This window comes from Ovis canadensis, chromosome 3, assembly GCF_042477335.2.
Source record: "Ovis canadensis isolate MfBH-ARS-UI-01 breed Bighorn chromosome 3, ARS-UI_OviCan_v2, whole genome shotgun sequence".
Lineage (NCBI taxonomy): Eukaryota > Metazoa > Chordata > Mammalia > Artiodactyla > Bovidae > Ovis > Ovis canadensis.
The window spans coordinates 182,239,138-182,261,913 of record NC_091247.1 but is presented as its reverse complement, the minus strand read 5'-3'; the positions used below and the strand labels follow the sequence as shown (position 1 = coordinate 182,261,913).

The 22,776-nt window shown below is 46.9% G+C and overlaps 1 protein-coding gene across 1 annotated transcript in view; it reads right to left on the bottom strand.

The window, feature by feature from the left end:
• Positions 1–13,683: 13,683 nt before the first annotated feature.
• Positions 13,684–22,776, bottom strand: part of ABTB3 (ankyrin repeat and BTB domain containing 3) — a 323,604-nt gene continuing 314,511 nt past the window's right edge. The window contains exons 16-17 of the mRNA XM_069585255.1: positions 22,002–22,115; positions 13,684–15,860 (exon numbers count right to left, since the gene is read on the bottom strand). Coding sequence (XP_069441356.1) covers positions 15,651–15,860; positions 22,002–22,115 — 324 coding nt within the window. The 3' untranslated portion in view covers positions 13,684–15,650. The remainder of the gene's footprint in view (positions 15,861–22,001; positions 22,116–22,776) is intronic.

The window sequence follows — 22,776 nt, the reverse complement described above, 5'->3', positions numbered from 1 at the left end:
GAAAACAAGCTGCTTTTGGCCAATCTGACGCATGGGTATGTGGTTTTAAAAAAAGCCCTTAGCTTTCTGTGTCATTTCTCCCCAGAATGGAGTGACTTATATCTAATGCTTGCTAAAGAAACTAATTCCTAAGTTGTCATCAGAAACAGGTGACTGGGAAGGGTGACTACTTATATTTAAGAATATATGTGCTATTTCAAAGCTTTCTTCACAGTGTCCCCTGGTGAGACACAGCAGGGAAAAAAAAGCAATTTACCAGACATTCGCAGTGGGCTTGAAAAACATCTCACACCTCTGCTCAGGGTGAAGTGACTGGCAGCAAAAGGGTTCACAAATGACTCTGAGAAAACGTCTCTGAGAACAGACCTGAGGTTCTGAGGTCTCAGAACGACTTATAACAGCTGAAAAAAGAAAACATTATGAAAGGTCTTCTCCCACGTCCTGCCCTGGTCTGCCCCCCAAGTCTTGATATCTATAGATGGTCTTTTCAGGCATGTTTTGGGGTGTCCTTTGCGAGATGCCTGATGCGGTCACAATGGCTTGGGAAGACAGAGCAGCACCTCAGACCCCAGCATACTCAGCAGTCGCCTGGGCCTCCAGTTAAAATGCAGAGTCGAGGGCTGTAGGCCTGGGGTAGTGGTGAGATTCTGCATTTCCTGCAGACTCCCAGTGAGGCTGATGCTACTGTCTGAGAAGCCCACTCAGAGAAGCAAGGGAGTCAAGTTGAGCACGTCTTCTAGAGAAAGCTACCCATCCTTGCACAGACAGAGAAGCAGGGGTCAAGCAGAGAGCCCTCTGACTTGCCCACAGTTGCCAGAGTGAGTGGAGTGTGGGGCTGGGTGGAGAGAGTGGTGTCCAGTTCTCTCCTGTGCTCTTTTCCTCATTCCAAGCAGAAGCAGCAGTCGAAGGAGAAGGAGCCAGACTGTACCTTCCTCAGTGGACAATTAAAGGATTTTACCCAACCATGGGCTTCCCAGGTGGTGCTAATGGTAAAGAACTTGCTTGCTGATGCAGGAGATAGAAGGGATACAAGGTCAGTCCCTGGGTGGGGAAGATCCCCTGGAGGAGGGAATGGCTACCCAACTGTAGTATTCTTGACTGGAGAATCCCATAGACAGAGGAGCCCCAAGGGCTGCAGTCCATGGGGTTGCAAAGAGTCAGCCATGACTGAAGTGACTGAGTTCCCACCCAATGATACACAACCTCAGCTCATACAGCATCCTGCCTGCATCCAGGACCCTCCATCAACACAATCGATCAAGTAGTGAAGTGACCCCCATACACTAAGTCACAAACAAAGGCCAGTCTGTCTAACCCCAGGTTGCCACTGAGGACCCTTCCCTGCAGTTCAACCCTGAACCACTGATTTGATGTTTTCCAGCATCCTGACTTTCTGCTGCCTGGACATCACAGTTATTTACTTATTTCCCTATTTCCCTTTAAAAAAAGCACATGCTGGGCTTTCTCAGTCTGCTCCTGTTCCCCCAAACACAGATGTTTTGAAGATGAAGATGCTGTGTGTACAGTAGGAAATGGGACAAACAGAATGATGTTTCAGTTCCAGCTGCTGCTGCTGCTGCTAAGTCGCTTCAGTCGTGTCAGACTCTGTGCGACCCCATAGATGGCAGCCCGTCAGGCTCCTCTGTCCCTGGGATTCTCCAGGCAAGAACACTGGAGTGGGTTGCCATTTCCTTCTCCAATGCATGCATGTGTGCAAAGTCGCTTCAGTTGTGTCTGACTCTGTGTGACCCAATGGACAGCAGGCCACCAGGCTCCTCTGTCCACAGGACTCTCTAGGCAAGAATACTGGAGTGGGTCGCCATTTCTTTCTCCTTGGTTCCAGCTGGTCTATTACAAAAACAAAACAAAGAACAGCCATGAAAAACCTCGGGTGCCTGTGGAAGTGTGAGGAGCTTCTGGTTGTTTATTCTTGAGGTGCTTCTGAAAGGTCAAGGCAGTCTTAGCAATTGGAAGTAAACAAGTCTCTTGTCCTCCAGGTGGAAGTCAGATAAGGAGTCTGGTTGCTGCGCTGCACTGGGCCGTGGAGGGAATAAAGGGGGCCTTCAGCCACAGGCTGTGTGAGCCTTTCCTTGTTTAGAAAGCTCTAGGGACTTCCCTGGTGGTCCAGTGGCTAAAACTCCAAGCTCCCAGTGCAGGAGGCCTGGGTTCAATCCTTGGTCTGGGAACTAGATCCATATACTACAATGAGGGTTGAAGATCTCAAGTGCTGCAACTAAGACCCAGCACAGCTAAATAAATATTAAAAAAAAAAAAAACCCGAAACAACCGAAAAACCATTAAGAAGCAGTTGAGTCTTTGAAGCCTTTCTCAGCTTTAACAAGAGACTCAAACCCAAAACTCCCAAATTTAGATTGTTCCCTGTGCAGGGAAAGAGGAATAAATCCAATGTGGTTCTGTGTTAACACAACCACATTCTGCTCCCCACGTCCTGTGGTAACAGAGTCTTGGAAGCCAGGAGATGCTTCGTAGCTGTGTCCCGGGGAAGTGATGTCCATCACTGAGTAACTCTTTGGGGGTGAAGTCAGCCTTCAGGAAACTTTCCCTCTGATGCTTTTTCTATTTATCCACAAGGCTGGAGAGTTAGGTCAGTGGGACCTTGGCCCAATAAAAGTCCTGTTTCTAAATTGGGAAAGGGGCGGGCTCAGAGGCATAAATGGGCCAATCACGTCTCCTGTTTGACCCACTGCCCAGCAAAGCATGATCACAGCTGGTGACCCATCTGCCAAAGAGGCATGGGGTTGATCCTGGGGTAGTGGGTCCCTGGAGGCTGTCTGCCCACCTCTCACCACCTCACTTTGCATGGAATCAGCCAGGCAGTAACCTGGTGCCCAGGCTGTGCCTGTGTGTCAGGGAGCACCTTGAGGGACCCATCATACTCCTCTCCATCCCCAGTGAAATCAAGACCCATGAAATATTGGCTGATCTGATCAAAACCCTGATAGCACTCAACACTCCTTTCTCCACCAAACAAAACTCACAACAAAACTACATCCCGAAGCAGCTGACCTTGGACTAATAGCTCATTATAGATATACATGATTAACCTCTGTCTTAGCCCATAAGGCCTGTGCTTCCTCTTCTGAATAGTTATCTAAATGGTCATTTTTAGAGCACTGGGGAGGAGAGAAGCATCATGTTTTCCCCACCTCTGTTTACAGGAGGCAATAAATGAAGAGGTGTGGGCTCACTTAGAAGTCAGATCAGCCCTGGTCCACAGCCCAGCTCTGCACTTACCTTTTATTTATGCATTTTTAGAATGTTTGTTTATTTATTTGGCTGCACTGGGTTTTAGCTGTGGCATATAGGATCTAGTTCCCTAATCAGGGATCAAACCTGAGCCCCTGCATTGGGAGTGCGACGCCCCAGACACTGGACCACCAAGGAGTTCCCTGCACTTGCCTTTCAGCTTTGCTCTCTGTGCCTCAGTTTTCCCATGTGTAAGATGGAAACCCAGATCCTTATCAGGTAGGGTTCATGGTGAGGACTGATGCCGGGGGCCAGCGTGAGGAACTCCGCCCATGGCAAAGGTCATGAGGAAGGAGGCTTGGCATACACAAAGGTGTGATCAAGCCTCAGGAAAACCCCTGTTCCCAAGCATCTACCCCCAAAACCAGAGTCTATCTACTTTACAGGTTCATGCTCTCGCCTACACCTCTGACTTTATGGGGGGCTGTCCCCACCGGTTCTCTCGGAGAAGGAGTAAACATGCAGCTCCAAGCCAATAAAAATTCCTGGGCGTGACAAGAGTGTTTCAACTTACTAACTCCTCTGAAGGTTATCTAGCCCCCCTGTACAGGTTCTTCCGGAAGTTAGAAATTATTAGTATAGTGGGTTGGTTAGGAACTATATTGGTGAAGGGTTTTTCATTTGTTGTGCCAATAATTGCTGCCAATTCCCTGCCCTGGGTGTGACAAGGGTGTCTCAGGTCAAACCTCTCTGCTGGCAAACTAGCTTGTGTGACAGGATTATCCATACTCCTGCCACTAGGAACATGATTGTTTACTACCTCTCAACCATAAATAGCACAGAGTTTTGGAGTATTTTGAGAGTCTTAATTAGCATAGGGCTTTTCTCATTGTTGAGTCAATGATTGCCACCAGGCCTCCATATCCTTAGGTACCTTAGGGAATATATTAATCAATGTATTTGGAATATAGAAAAGGAAATATAGTAGTTTTTGATGTTAACAATACTAGACTTTTTGAGTTAATGAATTTTCTCTTTTATAATAGATCACTGTACTTTGTTATAAATCACTGTGTCTTTGCTATGTAAAAATGTAACTTTATCACTATCTTAAGACTAAATAGATCTTAAGGGGAACATTGGTGAAAGGATTTTCACTTGTTGGGCTGATGTTTGCTGCTAAATCTCCATATTCCCTGCCCCTATAATGAATATAACTAACATATAGGAGAAATAAGTATTAACCTTTAAGATTAATCATGTTAACCTTGGGTTAAATAAATTCCTTTCTTGATTGTAACTCACTACACCCTCACCCTATAGGAATGCAACTTTATTTGGAGGGTGGTGCCTGGTTTAAGAAAAAACACCCTTGGAAAAAATAAGTTTTTTGGTTATCAGAAAGAAAGGGTCATGAACTGTCAGCAGGCCTCATGGCCAGAAGATGATGTAAAACCCCTAAGATCTTCTTTTAAAGCACCTGATTTTGATAAAGGTCAGGACTGCTGACCCCTGCGTGACTCTGTATTCATCCCTATGTGTAACAAAAGGTATATAAGCAAACCCCAAAATAAAGAAATGGGATCAGTTTCCGGAAAGACTGATTCCCCCATGTCGTTCTTTCTTGCCCCCTGTTTTTCTGGCTGAATTCCCATCTGGAGTGTGGGTGCTCGCCATGTCTACTTACTTGTCCTGGCTTTCAAGCCCATGTGAGAAGGAGCCCAAGGAGGGGCACCTTCCGATATTCAAGTGGCGCCGGTGGCCCAATGTAGATGGTGCAAATTCCTTGTCTTAGAATTTTATTGATATCCCATGTAAACCAAGTTATTCAGCCTCTTTTTCTCTGCTAACTTTCTAATCCCTCTCTATCTGTAATTAAATAAGTTATTTCCAAGGACACCGACTCCATCCCCACCTTCGAATCACCCTGGATCCACCGGGGCTGGACCCCGGCAGACTGAGATGGTGCGTATAAAGTACTTGGTATAGTATCTGCCACATGATGAAAGCTGAATAAGGGTTTGATCTTACTGTAATGTCCAAGTCAGAGCAATGCTGGATTTTACCTGTTTTCATGTTTATATACATGCAGAACGTCTTTCCATGGTAGGAATGTAAATGATTTGCTGTGGTGGTGGTTTACCTGTCAAGAAACTATTCTCTAAAACCAACACCATCCTGTCATGCCAATTTCAGCCAAGATATAAGAGAAGAACATGAAATATAAAGGAATGGGAAAAGGCCACTCTCCCATGCACTGAAAATGATATTTCGGTCACATAGAAGCGTCTGATGCAATAAGCAGAGGTGCCAAACTTGGGTACCACTTCCACCCCCACTGGGATGAACTGTGACAGCGACTGACACTCACAGAGTAAGGTTCCTTACTTGAGAGCTCAGAGCAGGAGTCCCCGGGGGCTCCGGAGAGTGAGGCTGTCAAGAGGGTGTCCAACTGGAATCTGGTGGGTGACTCCTCAAACTCAACAGTGTAGTAAGGGGGGAGCTGTCAGGCTGCCCAGGGCTGGATGACGGACAGAGCCACTGCTGGCCTATGGGGACCTGAGCCTGTGCGGGAGCTGGATTGAACTGATCAGAGGGTGATGAGACCGGAGGCAGCCAGCGCCAGGGTAGACAAGCCCCAGTTTACCTCCTGTTCTCCCTGCTTGCCCAGCCCTTGGTGAACACTGTATTCTGCATTTTGACAGAAGCTTCTTCCCTACTCCCCCCCGCCCCCCGCTGCAAAAGTGCCTCTCCACCTCTGGCTTCATCAATGCAGTGACAGTCCCATTCTTCCTTTTCTTAATTTTAATTTTTTTTGGCCATGCCATGCAGCTTGCAGGATCTTAGCTCCCCAACCAGAGACTGAACCTAGGCGCACAGCAGTGAAAGCATTGAGTCCTAACCACCGGACTACCAGGGAATTCCCCTGATGTTCCCACTCTGTAGGTGAGAAGACTGAGGCTGGCAGGGGAACTCACTTACCAAGACTCGTGGCCAAACTAATGCACCACTCCTGGTTTTTCTCTGAGTCTGCTTTTAAAAATGCATAAGAGTTGTGGCGTTAACGCACATGATTTCACACACCTGGGTATCTTTCTACTTTAAAAAATGGCCCTCCCTAACTTGATTGCTTTATTGAAATCTATTCTTTTCCCCTTTATAAAAAGAAGTCCCATTTTTCAGCGACTGAACTGCTTCTAGCTCCTTGTTCTCTTTCCAGTGGGTGAGGTTTGGTAGAACATTTCTCTTCCTTCTGTATTCGATAAGTAAGACTAATGAATAGATCTGCTACCTCACCAACTGTATGAGGATAAATAAGGTGGCAGATTTTAATAAAATGAAGCCCTGGCAAAAAGCAGAGGCCGGGAGATCAAATTCTATGTAAGATCTATGAAGATTGACTTCTTTTCTAAGGCCAAATTGATGATTATTATCAGAAGGAAAGAACTAATTAGGACAAAACCCCTGACTTGTAAGAGACCTTTAAATTCTACCCCGCTCCTGTTTACTGCTTGAATCTCTAGCAAGTGGTGGACCAGGATTTTCTTGAATGCTTCTGGTGATGGGGAATTCACTACCTCATGAGAGAAGTCATTTATCTTGAGAAGGCTTTGTTCTGACTTTTAAAATTTCTTTTTTGTGCTTAGGTGAAATGCTTGAAGAGCCCGTCACTGGAACAGCTCTAATCCCTGTGGCCGTACTGAATGGGGCTAATTCCTCTTATGTATGAAATCTCTCCCTCGGAAGATAACCATGATGGTCACCCAAGTCTTCTCGTCTGTGGAGAGAAGCAGCCCCATTTCTTCGGCTGCTCTGACACTGTCTGATCATTTCCTTCTGATGAGGCTGCAGTTTCTCTGTGGCTTTCATTAAGTGCAGGGGACATGTGCCATTTCATGGCTACCCAGCATCTCTCTCTATTTGTAGAAATCCACGGTGTAGGTCCTGTCTCCCTAATGCAGCAGTAAGAACTGAAATTCCCAGCCTCCCCTGTACCGAAGACACAGTCCCATGTCTCAGGTTCCAGCAGTGGGCTTCACTGAGGCGAGACACTGTTCGTGCGGATGGAGGCAGAAGCACTGAGCATCTCAGGGAGGCTGAGTTCCTGGTGCAGGAATGGTACAGGTGCTTGTGGGTGTAACAGCCAGGGAAATCAAGGCCCTGGTAACCGCAGACCTGCCATTGTTAACTCCTGCCTTCGCAGCGTCTGCTGGCAGCCCTGACAGCAACGGCTGTCAGGACTTTCCTGTGTCACGGTTTGTAAGTTATTCCTAAAAGCCTCGTCTTTGAGATGGTTTCTCTAACCCTCTCAACAACTGCATGAATCACCTATGGGAACATATTCACTACCATGTGTAAAGTAGATAACCAATGGGAATTAGCTGCATGACTCAAGGAACTCAAAGCTGGGCTCTGTAACAACCTAGAGGAGTGGGAGGGGGTGGAAGGCGGGAGGGAGGCTGAGGAGAGAGAGGTCACATGTGCACCTGTGGCTAATTCATGCTGATAGACGGCCGAGGCCAATACAGTATTGTGAAGCAATTTTCCTTCAATTAAAAAAAATAAATAAGTTTGGGAAAAAATAATATCTTTGAATAAATTCCTTTTTTGTTTTAAATTAGCTGGAGTTGCTTGCTGCTGGGAACCCAGGCCCTCACTGGAAGCACAGCTCCAGCAGGGATCCCTCCAGAGCACAGAGAACCATCACAGCCGTATCCCAGCCATCCTGCTTCTACTGACGAAGCCTGGACCCAGATTAACTCTCCTAAATGACCATGCCACACACCTGGCTCACATTAAATTTAATGGTCAACTGAAACCCTCACACTTCTGGGGCAGGGACTCATTCCTTGATCCAGGGAATTTCTAGGAAAACAGACTTTATGTAGTTCCTTATTACTTGTTCAACGGAAAATGGTGTCTGAGCTTTCCCCCAACCCCCAGCCACGATATTTAATGTATGAGAGTGATGCCTTTGAAGTGCTGAAAAAGTGCAGTCATTCCCTTGACAAGGAAAGAGGAGGAATTATGGATGAAATCCTGCCCCCTCCCTCCCCTGCAGCACATGCTGTCGAGTCTCAAGGTCACCCGGCAGCCGTCTCTGCCAGATGCTTCCCTCTTCCCTCTTCACTATCAAAGTGTTTTCAAGTGAACCACAGAAGGGACAGCTGCCTTTGATTGTTCCCTTCTTGATCCTCCTGGGTCCCTAACCACTCCCAGGGGGTCTCCGTGAGTGCAGAAAGAGGCCTCATAAAACAACCTTAAAATAAACAAGAATTTTCTCCTTTTCTACTGCCTGCCCTGAAGGAAAAAAGGAAAAGAAAAGCAGGGGAGAGGGTGGGTGTTTGATGGCAGAGAGGAGAGTCCCTTATGCATCTTACAACATCAGTAAACACCTGTGAGACAAATACATTTGATTTGGACCCAACGCAGATCAGGAAAAAGAGAGGGTAGTATGGAGTTCTGTGCAAATAATTCCTTAGGGATAATTCTGAAACCACCTAGAAAAATAGAATTCGAAATGATTTCCCCAGATGTAGTAAATGTCTTCATGGTCTGGGTCAGAAAGACAGGCTCATACTAATCCACAAGGTTGAAATTCCAGAAAGGCCAGGTGATAGAACAAACGCCCCAGGTTGGTCTGGCAGCAGGAAACGTTGGAGATGAATCTCCATACTCTACACCTTTGCTACTCTAAGTGTGGTCCCTGGGCCAGCAGCATCAGCATCACCTGGATGCTTGTTCAAGATGCTGAATCTCAAGCTCAACCTAGCCCCACTAAATCAGAACCTGCGTTTCAGCGAGATCCCTCGTGATGTATATACAAAGTGAATGTGAGAAACCTTTTCCAATACCGTCAGTGAGATGTTTGGGAAAAGTCAGTCAATCTTAGAAGGACCTTCCTGCAGAGCTGAAAGACCCAAGTGAGCCCAGGTGAGAGCAGCGGCTCTCAGTGATTCCACACTGAACTGTAGGACTAACACCATGGGACAGTCTCCCCTCAGTGCTGCGCAGTGGGGCAGTCGTGTCCAGCTCTCAGGAGACACCATTGTCTGGGAGCTCTGACCAGAGAGGCAGCTGCCAGAGCCAAGCTGTCTCCCTGCCGTACTTCCTGACATGCTTGTGCTTTTGGTAAAAAGGAGATGGGACACTGGGGAATCCTACTGAGTAACACAAAAGGAACAAACCCCTGACACACGCAAGATTCATTCTTGGATGGATCTCGAGGGCATTGTGCTGAGTGAAGAAAGCCACTTACTGAATGGTTCCACTTATATAACATTCTCAAGATGACAACACCACAGAGGAAAACAGATCAGTGGTTGCCAGGGGTCAGGGATGGTGTGTGTGGAGGAAGGGGGTAGGAGTGATAGTAAAGGGGCAGCACGAGGGGGAATCTTTGTGCGGATGGAGTGATGATTGTGGTGGTGGTTAAACACACGTGACCCATCATAACATGGCTTAGGGCCATCAACATTGTGCCCATGGCCGTTTCCAGGTCTGATACTATACTGGAGGCCCTGGAGATGTTCCCGTTGGGAGAAACTGGGGGAAGGGCACACAGAACCTCTCTGGACTATCCTTGCAGCTTCCTGTGAATCTATATTGAAAAACAAAAAGGAAAGAAAGCAAAAGGAGATGGCAGTCATGAGGCCATGATCTGTGAGACGCGTCCTTACAGTAATGTGTCCTGGGGGCCTTGTTTGTGCTTGTGTTCAGTTGCTAAGTTGTGTCTGACTCTTTGAGACCTCGTGGACTGTAGTCCGCCAGGCTCCCTGTCCATGGGATTCTCCAGGCAACCATACTGGAGTGGGTTGCCATTTCCTTCTCCAGGGGGTCTTGCCAACCCACTGATCGAACTTGGGTCTCCTGCGTGGCAGGTGGATTCTTTACCACCGAGTCACCTGGGAATCCTGGGAGCCTTGTTGCAAGGCCCTTCTTTACTTTCCTGCCTGTTTTAATTGAAGACATCATCATCATACTCTGAGGTCCCTTTTCCTAAGTCCTCCTGCATGCAGTCCAGAATGTTCTATCACACTTAAACAGCATCACCACCATTCTCAGATATCTATCTATATAATATGTAAATGTAGTAAGAGGAGTGTGTGTGACATGTCCCAGCAGAACATCAGCTCAGAAAGACTCTCATTTTGAGTTGAGGAAACAGGTCCAGAATGGAGAAGAGGCCCTGCCAAGCTCACCCAAGCAGCTGACGGCAGCAATGGGCCCAGAGGTGAGATCTGGTGGCCAGTCTGGAGCCCCTGTGTTATACCACCTGCCTTCTGTCTTTGCAGCTGAGTACCAGAGATTTGCAATGGCATTAAAATTCAGAATTCATCCAAAGGTTAACTCCGAAAAGCAACATCCAAAGAACGTATCAGCGACATCAGGGCATCTCTTTTAATTGCCTATTCACGCAGGCAGATAGTCTTTTCATATTCAGAGCTAAACTTAGAGACGTGTCCTTTTGCAGGGCTCTGTTATCTGACTGCCTCATCAGGAATGGGAACTAATGTGCAATGTGATTGCTGAGTTTGAGTTCTATTTTTTTTTTTTTTCCTATGAAGCAGGAAGTTTAAAATGTGCTGGGTTATTTTTAAAGAGGTTGAAAAAATAGGCATCCTACCAGCTTCTGTAACAGCCCTGTCGAAAGGCACGTGCTGCTTTATTCAAGGCACTGGCCAGCTGGGAGGAACAGGAGTGGCCTGAAGTCTCACTGGGGAGGTTTCCTGGTGGACGGATTGGGGATGAGTGTCCCTACACTCAAGTGGCAGCAAAGGACATGGGCTTAGTTGCTGACTTGATGTGGACAGAGATCTTGGGGTTTTTTTTTCTGGGGGGGGCGGGCAGTGATATCTAGCAGTTTGTTTCCTTTAGGAATTTCATGCTCGTGATCAGTCGTGTCAGATACTTTGGGACCGCATGGACTGTAGCCCGCCAGGCTCCTCTGTCCTTGGGATTTCCTAGGCAAGAATACTGGAGCGGGTTGCCGTTTCCTGCTCCAGAGGATCTTCCTGACACAGGGACCAAACCCACGTGCCCTGCGACTCCTGCACTGTCGGGTGGATTCTTTACCACTGCGCTGCCTGGGGATGGCAACCCACTCCAGTATTCTTGCCTGGAGAATCTCATGGACAGAGGAGCTTGGTGGGCTACAGTCCACGGGGTCGCAACTGAGCACGAGCATGAAATTCCTAAAGGAAACAAACTGCTAGATATCACTGCCAAAAAAAAGAAAAACAAAACCCAGGTCCATAGGGTCACAAAGACTTGGACACGACTGAGGCAACCTAGTGTGCAGGCATGAAAGAAAATCTAGCTGAACCTGGTTTCATTAAGGGAAACATTTCTTGCTCCCCGACACTGCATAGCGTACTGTCCTAGGAACAAGATTTGCAACACCATTGTTTTGGTGCAGTTTCCTCACACCCCCTGGAAAAGCAGCAAAACCCTAGAGAATCATAAACCACCATGGGGGAACCCTGCAGCAGAAAGTTCGAGAAATGAATGGCAAACAGGTCAATCTTCCTTGAGTGAGTTATCAGTTTCCTCTTCTCTCTGCTCAGTCTCAGAAGTTCAGAACGCTTTTTCTCTGCTACCACAAGCGGAGGCCCTGTCCAAACACCTTCTCTAATATCCTCCCAACAACCCTGTTAACTAGCTATTTTTTTTAAAGGCAGTTTAAAAAAGAGGAAAATGAGAACTAGATGGTGCAGTAACTTGTCCACCAGTTCAAAGTGAATCAGGGGCTGAATCAGCTGAGACAGTGAAGGTTTCAGACCTGCATTGGAGCCTGGCACTGTGGAGAAGCTGGGAAATTCCTCCCTGACTTGAGCCCTGAGGCCAACAAGCCCAGGAAACGCTCCCCCCATTGGGGAGGGTGTCCACCTGGGGCTGGTGGGAAAAGGAGTCAGGAGTGGGAGGATGTGAATACATCTCTGACCACTCAGCTCGGACTGAGGCTGGCGTATGTAAGGCGAGGGGCGGGGGGAGGTGAGTTGGGACCCTAGGATGATTGAAACAGATTTTTTTTCTCGAAGACTTACCTAGGATCCTTACCCTATACCCATGCCCAGAGCACACAGCCTGAGGTTAGTAAGCACTGTGTGTTAACAGCCTACATGAGACAACCCTGAGTGAAACATCACCCAGCTGGAGTTAATACTTTTTGCCTGAGGCTTCCCAGGAAATCTCAGGGGTGGAGAGGCTCACAGATCTCCTCCAGTCCTTACCTGTGGCCTGACCACACTTTCTTCCAGCTTCTGCCTTCTTGTGTTGGGAGCTCACACCTTCATCTTGGTGCGATTTGGGTGAAGAATCCTTCAGGGAGAATGGGTGGCCCTCAAACCTGGTGTATATAAGAACCATTGCAAGCTGAGAGGGAGCGGTCAGCAGAAGCCAAATAGAGCTGTTTGTATTGATACTCATGGCTGCAGGCTCAGGAGTCATCTGATTTCTCACTGCAAACAGAAGGGGTGCACAGAGCTGTGTGGCCGGTGGGGAGGCTCCCCCGCCACCCCCCCACCCAGATACTAAGGGGCCCCTATACAGTGGCCAAGAACTGAGTGGCAAAGCCCCCTGTCGGACAAGCGGAAGGAAAATGCTGCGGACACTTTAGCTTCGAAAAGGAACACATTAAATGCCTTCTTCACGCTGATGCTACACAGAGGGCGATGCACAGTTAAAAATAAACTGACCTTCTGTTCTCCTGGCCTGACTCAGAGTTCTGGTCCCTGGCACTCAGTTACTTGGGTTGCTTCCTAAAGAAGAAACCGACTTTGAGTGCTAAGCAGGGGTGACCAGCCCTTGCCAGAGGGCTTGTGACGTCTGCTGTGTACTGGGTCTCAATGTCCCAGGGCTCCAGGGGACTGCCTGGGCCTCTCCCTGGCTCCCCAGAGGTCTCAGTGGGTACAGCAGGGGTCCTCATCTCCATCAGACCTGGGCTGGGTCAGGAGCCAGAAGGGATCAGCTGGAGACTTGGTTTGACCTCGCAAGGGTGAACTTTGACCCTCATCCCAATCCCAGAATGCTACCCCCATCCACAAACATCATTTCATGCTGGCCCGTGGGGGAGGGGCATGCCAGGATGAGATAACCTGTTTTTCTCCACTTCCCATTCCTCCCCTCCCAAATCTTCATCAAGGCACACAAGTGACACTCAGAACTCCACTCTCTGTGGACATGTTCACTGCAGGAGGCCAAAGTACTTCCAAGTGGCACCTATATTCCTCTGCCTAATGGGAAGGAAGGGTAGCACCCAGAGGTGTCTGCAGGCCCAGGGGACTAGAGCTTGGTTAGCTAAGTTCTAGTTGGCAGAGTGGAAGGTGTTCAGCGACACGAGCACCTATCTTGTATCTAGCATCTTCATTTCCCTTGATTTTTTTTCTGCAGGGTCATCTTTTCCGATTTCTTAACTGAGTGGCTTTCTCAGGCTACAGCTGGGTACGAGTTCACAGGTACCATAAACACAATGTGTGGCTTGGGAAAATCATTTCTTTTAATGACAGAGAAAGCACACCAAACTATAACAGAAGCCCATCAGGAGTTGCCGCTGTACATAATCAATGCCCAAAGGCCCTGAGCTAGCATCAGACATTCACAGGGAAGTCAGTCGCGGCTAAGGAAACATCCACGCAGCATCTCTGAGGACAGGAGGAAGTGAGAGACAGCGAAGACTCGGGACATGCTGTGTATCTGTAACTTGGATTCCTCTGTAGACAGTTTGTTTTTTCCCCCTTCCTCATTGGATGGTAGGGCCTGGGGAGGTTTGCAAATGACCAAGTGGAAGAGAAGCCTTGTATCAGCATCAGAGAAGAGCCAACACTGTAGACGGACGTGGCCTGCGTACGCCATGGGTGATACCCAAGAAACAGGACTTGACCTTGGTCCTCTGAACAACGGCTCAGGGGGCTAGTACAACATTTGAACAGCAGCTCCTTTAGACTCTGGGGTCTATGCACAAGTTCCCAAAGGCATGCTAGGAAATATGTTTATCAACAAAACTTTGCCATCTCAAAGGGTAAGAGTCATTCTCCTAGTTTTTAACCGCATGTTATCTAGGTTTCTAATGAAAGGACAAGAAAGAAAAGGAAGCAACTCAGAGATTGTTTGGAATATTGTGGCACTTCACTAATCTCTTCTGCTTATAATATATGGCAGAGCAAACGGAGCCCTGTTGATATAAACTTTCATTATAGATAACCCTATACTGTACACTCTCGGAATACAGGGAGAATCCATCCTATCATACATATTTCATCTTTAAAAATAATCTAACATAGTCATATTCTCTGGCTAGTAACAAACTATTAACATCTTCTGAGAATACAGAGAGAACTCTGGGATTAACAGTAAATTCTCCAACGTGCCCCGCCCCCCATCCCATATGCAGCATCATCTATGAACACATTTCTGCAACAGCATCTCAGGGACATTCATAACTATGGAAGGAAATGGATATGTTAGTTTCACCAAATGGATTTTTAGCAAGAAGTGATGGGACATTTTTACTTGGCAAAAATGAAGCACAAACATAACAGTTTACAGGTTCGGGCCATGCAAATGCATGTGTGATTTTTTTAATGTGGGGGGATTTTATTCTCACCCCGAAACCACAGTCGCATGCAGGTTTTTTTTTTCAACTATTGAGTTAGAGATAATTATTGGCAGTGCACCTCTTTTGTGTAACCATGATCACTAAGGCAAGGTTATTATTTCACCTTGTGTAGAATATCAGTAATATCTTGTCAGGTGCATGTGTATACAGTACAGACCTGCTACTTACTGTTTTTTTTCTTCAAAAAAAGAAAAGAAATCTCAAAACACAGATCCCTAAACACAATTCAGTTGAAAATGAACTGTTAAGCTTTTAGAAATATATTTTAAACTACAAGGCTGCCCTGTTTTGGGGTTTTTTTTATACGAACATTTTAAAAAGTTCCCACCCCTAAAAATTTGTCTTCATTATTGGTACCAGTCTCACCAATTTGCTATCATGTTGACTCTTATGGAACTGCAGCTACTAAGGTCCTTAATGTGTAATAAATATAATGCTATTCAGGGTCAGTACGGTGACGTTCTCCAACTGTCAGCCTGGAACCTGAATGACCGTTAGTCCTCAGTCCACCCACTGGACAGAGGCCCTTGGCAAGGGATGTTCAACTGCCGCAGGGGGGCTTTCAGATGAGGCCAGCGTGGCTGCCCCCTGGCCTTCTGCCTCTGGATGCAGGTGCACCCTCATCTGTAGACCAGTGACGTGTCCTTTGTTTCTCAACAGGAGCTCATGGGAGCTGCATTTGCTTTGTCAAGAGCAGCTGAGGCAGTAGAGGCAGCTCCTTGGCTCAGCCAAAAACAGATGCCAGGTGAGATTTGTGGGTTCGTGTGAAGCCAACGCAGCAGCAGAACCGGCTAGTCCCCGGGGAGCGTTCCCTGGACCGGACGTCTCATACAACAGAGCCTTTGGAAGACGACAAGTGGATTGACTGAATCCTGACGGCCAACGTCCTCTGTAAGTCCTGCAGCACATCCTGGCCTGTGCCCTCGCCGTTTTTGTCATACAGGAGCTGCTTGAAGGCTTCATTTTCGATAAGGACCATCATGTTTTTGAGAAAGTAGCCTTCGCAATATGCTGAGAGCTCTGTGACTCCAAGAAACTGTGGAGAGTGGAGAGGAAGCACGAAATGGTTATGTTTCTGAAAGCACCTGTTTTCATCTATATTCTGGTGAATGCCTATTAAGGTAGCTTGACTGCGACAGTGGTCCTGATTCTGCGTCCTTTGCTGTATTCACCCCCAGTGGACGTGACCTTGTAGCTCCCTCCCATCGGAGGGCTGAGTTCATTTCTCCACGCCTTGGCCTTGTGAGTTGCTCTGGCTAAGAGGATGTAGCTGCGTGAGAGATGCCAGTTTGGAGCTGGCTTGAAGTGGCTGTGTGTGCTTCTGCAAGCCCTCTTCCTGCCTGCAGACACAGTTCTAATCTCTTTACCCGATGCATGCATGCTAAGTTGCTTCAGTTGTGTCTGATTCTTTGTGACCCTATGCGCCGTAGCCCTCCAGGCTCCCTGTCCATGGGATTCTCCAGGCAAGAATACTGGAGTGGGTTGCCATGCCCTCCTCCAGGGGATCTTTCTGACCCAGGGATCGAACTCGCATCTCCTACATCTCCTGCATTGGCAGGCAGGTTCTTTACCACTAGTGCCACCTGGGAAGCCCCCATAGAAGCTGTTAAATATCTCACCATGCAGAGGACAGACCCCTCGGCAGACAATTATGTAGCTCACGTTACCAACAGTGCTAATGCTGAGAAACTGATGGAGAGACATAGTTCCTGACCGACTAAACCAACACAGCAGGGCTGACATCAACCTGCCTCACGTTACAGCCCCAAGCAGAAGACGTGGCAGACAGTAGACACTATGGATCTGCTGAACGTGTGAATGAGCAGTTCACTCTCAGAGTTACAATCCCAGCAGCAAACATGTATTGACGGCATCATGCTAGACACTTTATGTGCATCATCTCATTTAATCTTCAAATTTCCTCGAGGCAGGTCCTATTACCACCTCTGATTTATAGGTGAGGAAACTGAGACAAGAGAGTAGCTGACAAAAATTCACACAACATGTCAAAGGCAGAACCAGGAGGTGAACCCTGTAACTCAAGTCCTGAAGGCTGTGTGTTTAACCATTAGGATGCACTGCCTCTAGCCTGATACCATTACATCTCGGAGACATGCTTGCTGGAGGAATTCATGTTTGAGATGAAGAAACAAATGTGGGTATGAGGGCTGTCTGTCTGTCTTCAGGCCTTTTCTTTGTTTTTCAAAGCTTGCTAGTCTCTCTCTTGCAATGCGCTGCATGCTCAGAAGTTAGTTAAGTGCTCCCTGAGATGACACCCTCTGCTTTATTTAGATGTGGAATTATCTAAATTATCTGAATGTGGAATTCATTGTTCTGAACTCCCTAATATTCTGTCTGTTAAGCCACAGATGCATTTCCAGCTGCTCGCTGTGGACGGTGGAATGATAATGAGGCAGTGCCCACAGGGCAATGGAGGAATGAGTGGGAGACTTGGATTCAAATCAGGGCTCCCCCATTCTTCTGAATTTGTGACCAAGGCTGCTTTATTTGGCCTTTGGCTTTAGGTTTCTCGTTTTCAAACTGGATTATGTCCTCGCATCATGGACCTGTTGGGGGTACTGAGTGGAACATAACTGATGGTGGGACTCTGTCATTTGTGGCACTTAGGGAAGGCAGGATAGGAAGGGAGCTGAGGGAGGGGGCTCTGGAATTTATTCCAGACTATGCCATTCCAGCCATCTGCTGCTGGGCGAGTTATTGAACCTCTGGCTCAGTATTCCTATCTCTAAAATGGGGGCAAATAATAATACCCACCTAATAAGCTGTTGCTGGCCTTAGGTGAGGTAATACATGGCACATTCGGAACAGTGGCTGTTTGGAGTCAGCATCAGCACTTGCTCAATATTAGCTGTCATGCTAAATGTACACTATTTGTAATTATTACTCTTATCTCACTCATTTATATCCAGGGACCCACATGGACAAAGTAGGTGGCTAGGTTAGGATAAGGGGAATTGGCTGTATCTATGGAACCTAGTTCAGCTAACTGGCCCATCGTAGGACCAAGCCTGTAACCTTGAGCTCACTGACCCCATGTGATAATTCAGTGAGCCAATGACCTGTCTTCATAAAAATCATATGCAAATTTGGGCGGGTCAAATAACTACTCTGGGCCTCAGCTTCCCAAGCCACAAAATGAGGGGGCTTGGACTAGTGAGTACCATGTTCTGAGTATTTAAGATGTGGACATACCAGCTTATTCTAAAAGGCTTAGGGAACTTATTGAGGTTTATCAAGTGAGTAGGTTTGTTATTACCCAAATGTTACACAGATGCATAGTATCCTGGAGCTGGAAGAGTTCTTAGGAATGTTTTAATTCTTTCAAGATGAATCCAGTTTTTTGAATTACAGAGAAAAGGCCTCATTGTACATGTGGGGAAACTGAGGCTCAGAGTTGCCTATCTCTGATTCTGGGGACACAGAGAACCCCCTTCTCTTACTACTCCTAGCCACTTGCTTTGTATAGGAGCATTTCTTATTGTAAGCTAATGTAATTAGGGAATAATAAGTACTTAAATTTATACATGTGATATTTACTGAATGATGACTATACATCATATGCTTGCCTACTTTTAGATATCTAATTACAGACAGAACTGGGACTGGAACTCTCACCATCTAGACCAACAGTTGACAAACTACAGGCCTGGGCGTCAAATGTGGCCCACTACCTGGTTTTATAAATAAAGTTTTATTAGGACACAGCCACACACATTCATTTGTATATTGTCTCTGGCTGCTTTTGCACCTTAAATGCAGAGCTGAGGAGGATCAAAGTGACCACATGGCCTCTGTGAATATATTTACCTAGATTGTCACAGAAGAATTTTGCTGACTCCTGTCCTAGACAAAAATTTTTTCAAGTGCAGAGACCATGTCTTACCAGATATGTATTACCCATCTGAATACACACATTCAAATATGTATACAATTTCTGGTAAATAGTGGGCACACAATAAATACTAGGGAACGAATCCCTTGGTTTCCAAACCCATGTTCTTCTCATCACAGTGCCCCATTGAGTTTACTGCCTTAGCTTAGATTCAATTGGATGAACACGCTTGTTCTTTTTCTCAAGCTGAAAGACACCCTGAAAGAGCCATCAGAGGCTCCAGAGCCTCTTCTTTATGACTGAACAGTTTGGGACAGCTTTGCTAGGGAAACAAAGATGATGAAGCCATGCATTTATGGGCTGGACTTCTCTTCTGGATAAAACTCCACAGATGTTGTCAGTGGTTACGTGCAGAATAGAAGTAATGCTGCCAAGAACTTGCTGATATTTGAAACATGATTGTTAGTACCTAAATGCCTGCATTTCTGAGGGTCCCAAACCACGTGTTCATTTCTTTCTTTTCTGGCTCTTTTACTAAACCAGCCTCAGTCTGCAGCACAACCTGCCAGTAACAGAATCCACATAGCAGGTGACTGTTAATGCTGCAGGGTCCACAGCACAGGGGAAGCAGCACATAGAAGGGACACAGGGTGGGGGCTGGCACTGCCCTGGCCTCCATGAAAGTATCATGAAGGGCAGGTGTTGACCTTGGAAATGTCCCAGGATGAGGCTGAGAGGGTAGGCAGAGGCTGGCGTCTGCAAAAGGCCAAGCTCTGGCTGCAGAGGTACGTACATGAAAGAGGCAGTTCTTTGCCACAGGTGCTGTGAGCCTGTAGCACAAACACATTCCCAGTCCAGGCTCACATTGTGTTCGCTGCGTTATTAAATAGCAAGGGAGCTATAGAAGCTGCCTGCCAAGGAGGCTGAAGCGATTAAAATGGGGCTGTGGCGTGCAAGCCTTGCTGCATTCCCAAGGAGACAGGCCACGGCAAAGCCACTGTGGATGAGGGGTTCACAGGACAATTTGGGCATCCATGGCCAGGGGACGGGGCAGAGGAAGGTGAAACTAATCAGGCCCTCTTCCTGGGTAGAGAGTTTTCTCTGGATGCTTTTTCTGCAAAGTAACCAGTTTAAGGTAAAAAATAAATTTTGTTGTGTCCCAAGAAACCAGGTTTTGTTAAAAGCCTCATTTAACCAAAACACCCACTGTGAGTGGGGAGCAAGTAGCCTCCCTGTATCTTTTGATTTACTAATGACCAATCAGAAAATCTTCTGAGTATCAAGAATTATCACAAATATTTCAAACATGTATTAGGCCAGATTGTAAACACAAGGAAGAACCCGTGCTCTGAAGTGAGGTTTACCCTTCTAGGCATACACACCCAAAGAACTGAAAGCAGAGACTGTAATGGATATTTGCACACCCCTGTTCACAGCAGCATTATTCACAGTTGCCAAGAGGTGGAAGTAACCCAAGTGTACACGGATGAATGCATGATATATCGTACATACATACAAAGGAATATATTCAGCCTGAACCTTAAAGACATTGTGCTAAATGAAAGAAGCCAGCCACAAAAATAAGCCAAACAAATACTGTATGATTCCACTTATATGAGGTACCTAGAGCAGTAGAACTCATAGAGACAGAGGGTGGGATGATGGTTGCCAGGGGTCATGGAGGAGCGGGGAATGAGGAGCTTGCATTTAATGGGTATAGAGTTTCAGTTTAGGAAGATGAAAAGTCCTGGAGATGGATAGTGATGATGGTTGTACAACAATGTGAATGTATTAAGGCCACTGAGGTAGACACTTAGAAATGGTAAGTTTCATGGTAAATGGTAAGTTTCACATTGTATATATTTTACCACAGTGGGAAAAAAATCTCAGGCCCAGTCGTGTGACCTTAAGCAAGTTACTTCACCTCTCCGAGCCTCTGCTTCCTTATTATAACATGGACTAATGAAAGGATAGTGGTGAGGATTAAAAACAGTAATGCAACAAGGCTTTAAGCACAGGGGCCTGCACATGAAAAGGGCTTAGAGAATGCTGTCTTAAGACAGAAAATAATATCTCAACCACGACTTCTTTTTTTTTTTTAAACAAGCAGAATAATTGTTATTCACATCAGTGGTTCCTCTACAGACTGTGGATGTGGGAGGCATATGTGCTGAGCTCCAGTTCTATCAAAGAGGAATGCTTTGTTTTAAATGAACTCCTAATCTTAATTCATCTCATTGTTTCTTTCTAGAAGATGCTAATCCCCCTGTCCTGAGCACATGAACCAAAATGAAGTGGTACCTGGCTACATGGTTTTAACCTCCACTTGTGAAATGAATTGGATGAAACTGATGGTTCACTGATTTTACTCCAAAAACTGGCATGAGGACTGGTCTTAGGGCTGAAATCACAACTGTTGCCTTAGGAGCCTGTTAAAAATATAGATTCCTGGACTCCCCAGCAGAGGTCTGGGGTGAAAGGCCAAACAGAGATTCCAAATGTCTCCCCCGGTGTTGGGTCCACCTGACTAGGAGGACTCTTTGGACTTCTTTAGCACCCACACCTGTTCTCAACCTTGGCACATCTGAGAGTCACCCAGGAAGTTATGAAAAAAATATCTTTTCCCCAGGTTCCACCCCCAGAGACTGATGAATTGGTCTGTGAGAGGTCCCAGGCATGGGGATTTTAAGTGAGTGCCCAGGTGATTCATCCATGCAGCCAGTGTTGGGAACCTCAGTTCCAGAATAATGGTTCTCCTCGATGAACAACCCCAGAATCACCTGGAGGGCTTGCGAAGCTGCACACGACCAGGCCTCACCCCCCTGGTCTGACTCAGTGGGTCTGAGTGGGGCCTCTAATGTGCATTTCTGACAAGCTCCCGGACGATGCTGGTGCTGCCGGATTGGAGACCACTTGGAGAAGCAAGATTCTGTTCCAGAATCTTGCTGCTTAAGTGTGTGGCCTGTGGCCTAGACCAGGTGCAGAGGCTTCACCTGAGAGCTTGTTAGAAATGCAAAACCAGGGCCCAGCCTGGGCCTGCTGAAGCAGAGCCTGCAATGTGATTCATGTACACATTGGAGTTTGAGGATGACTATGCTTTTAAAACTTCTGGCTTTCTGCTTCCATTGTATTCTGGAGGGTCAGAAGAAGGGAAAGACATCTCTCCTAGAGCAGGAAGCAGACCTGAGGAAGAACAAGGTCAGCTCGGCCTGAATGCACAGACCCAGCATCCACCCTCGGCCTAGACCCAGAGCATCTGCAGAGAAAGCCTCTCCCACAAAAGTTCATGGGGCATGCTTGGACAGCAAGCATGGGATTGATTACCTTGGCATGGTTGTAAATATCCACACAGTTGTCGGTATTGATGCTTTTTGCACAGATAATCTCACAGTGTCGCTGCAAAGCCTCCAGCTGGAAAAATTTAGCAGCAGACAGGAGCTAAAAAGCATAAAAAGAGCCTGTCAGAGGTTAGGAGATGGAAGGAAAGCAAAGACTGTGGTGAGAAAACCCTTCATCTCCTGCAGTGGAACCCAAGGTGCAGGCACTGAGAATAAAGCGTCGCTACGTCACTTTAAGGCACAAAAGTTACACAGCTGGCCTAGGACCCGGCAACAGAGCTCGACGGTGGGGCATATGGCAGAGGCGAGGCGTGCGGTCGAAGTGAATCAGATTTGCATCAATTGCAGCAGGAAGTCAATCAAAGATGCTTAAAATTGTTACGTCCAGAAATAAGGGTCAATGTTTTTATTTGTGTGTGTGCTCGGCCGCATCAGACTCTTTGTGACCCCATGGACTGTAGCCCACCAGGCTCCTCTGTCCATGAAATTTTCTAGGCAAGAATCCTGGAGCCATTTCCCATTTCCTCTTCTAGAGGATCCTCCTGACCCAGGGATTCAATCTGTGTTTCTTGTACCTCCTGCATCGGCAGGCAGATTCTGCACCCCTGAGCCACCTGGGAAGCCTGAATGCTCTTAGCAGGATGGATATCGAGGTGACTCACTTCCTCCGTTCATTCAGGTCTCAACACAGATATCACCTCAGGTCTCCTCGCTCCATCACTGTCTGTCTCCCTTAACCTGTCTTAGTCTTCTTCACAGCC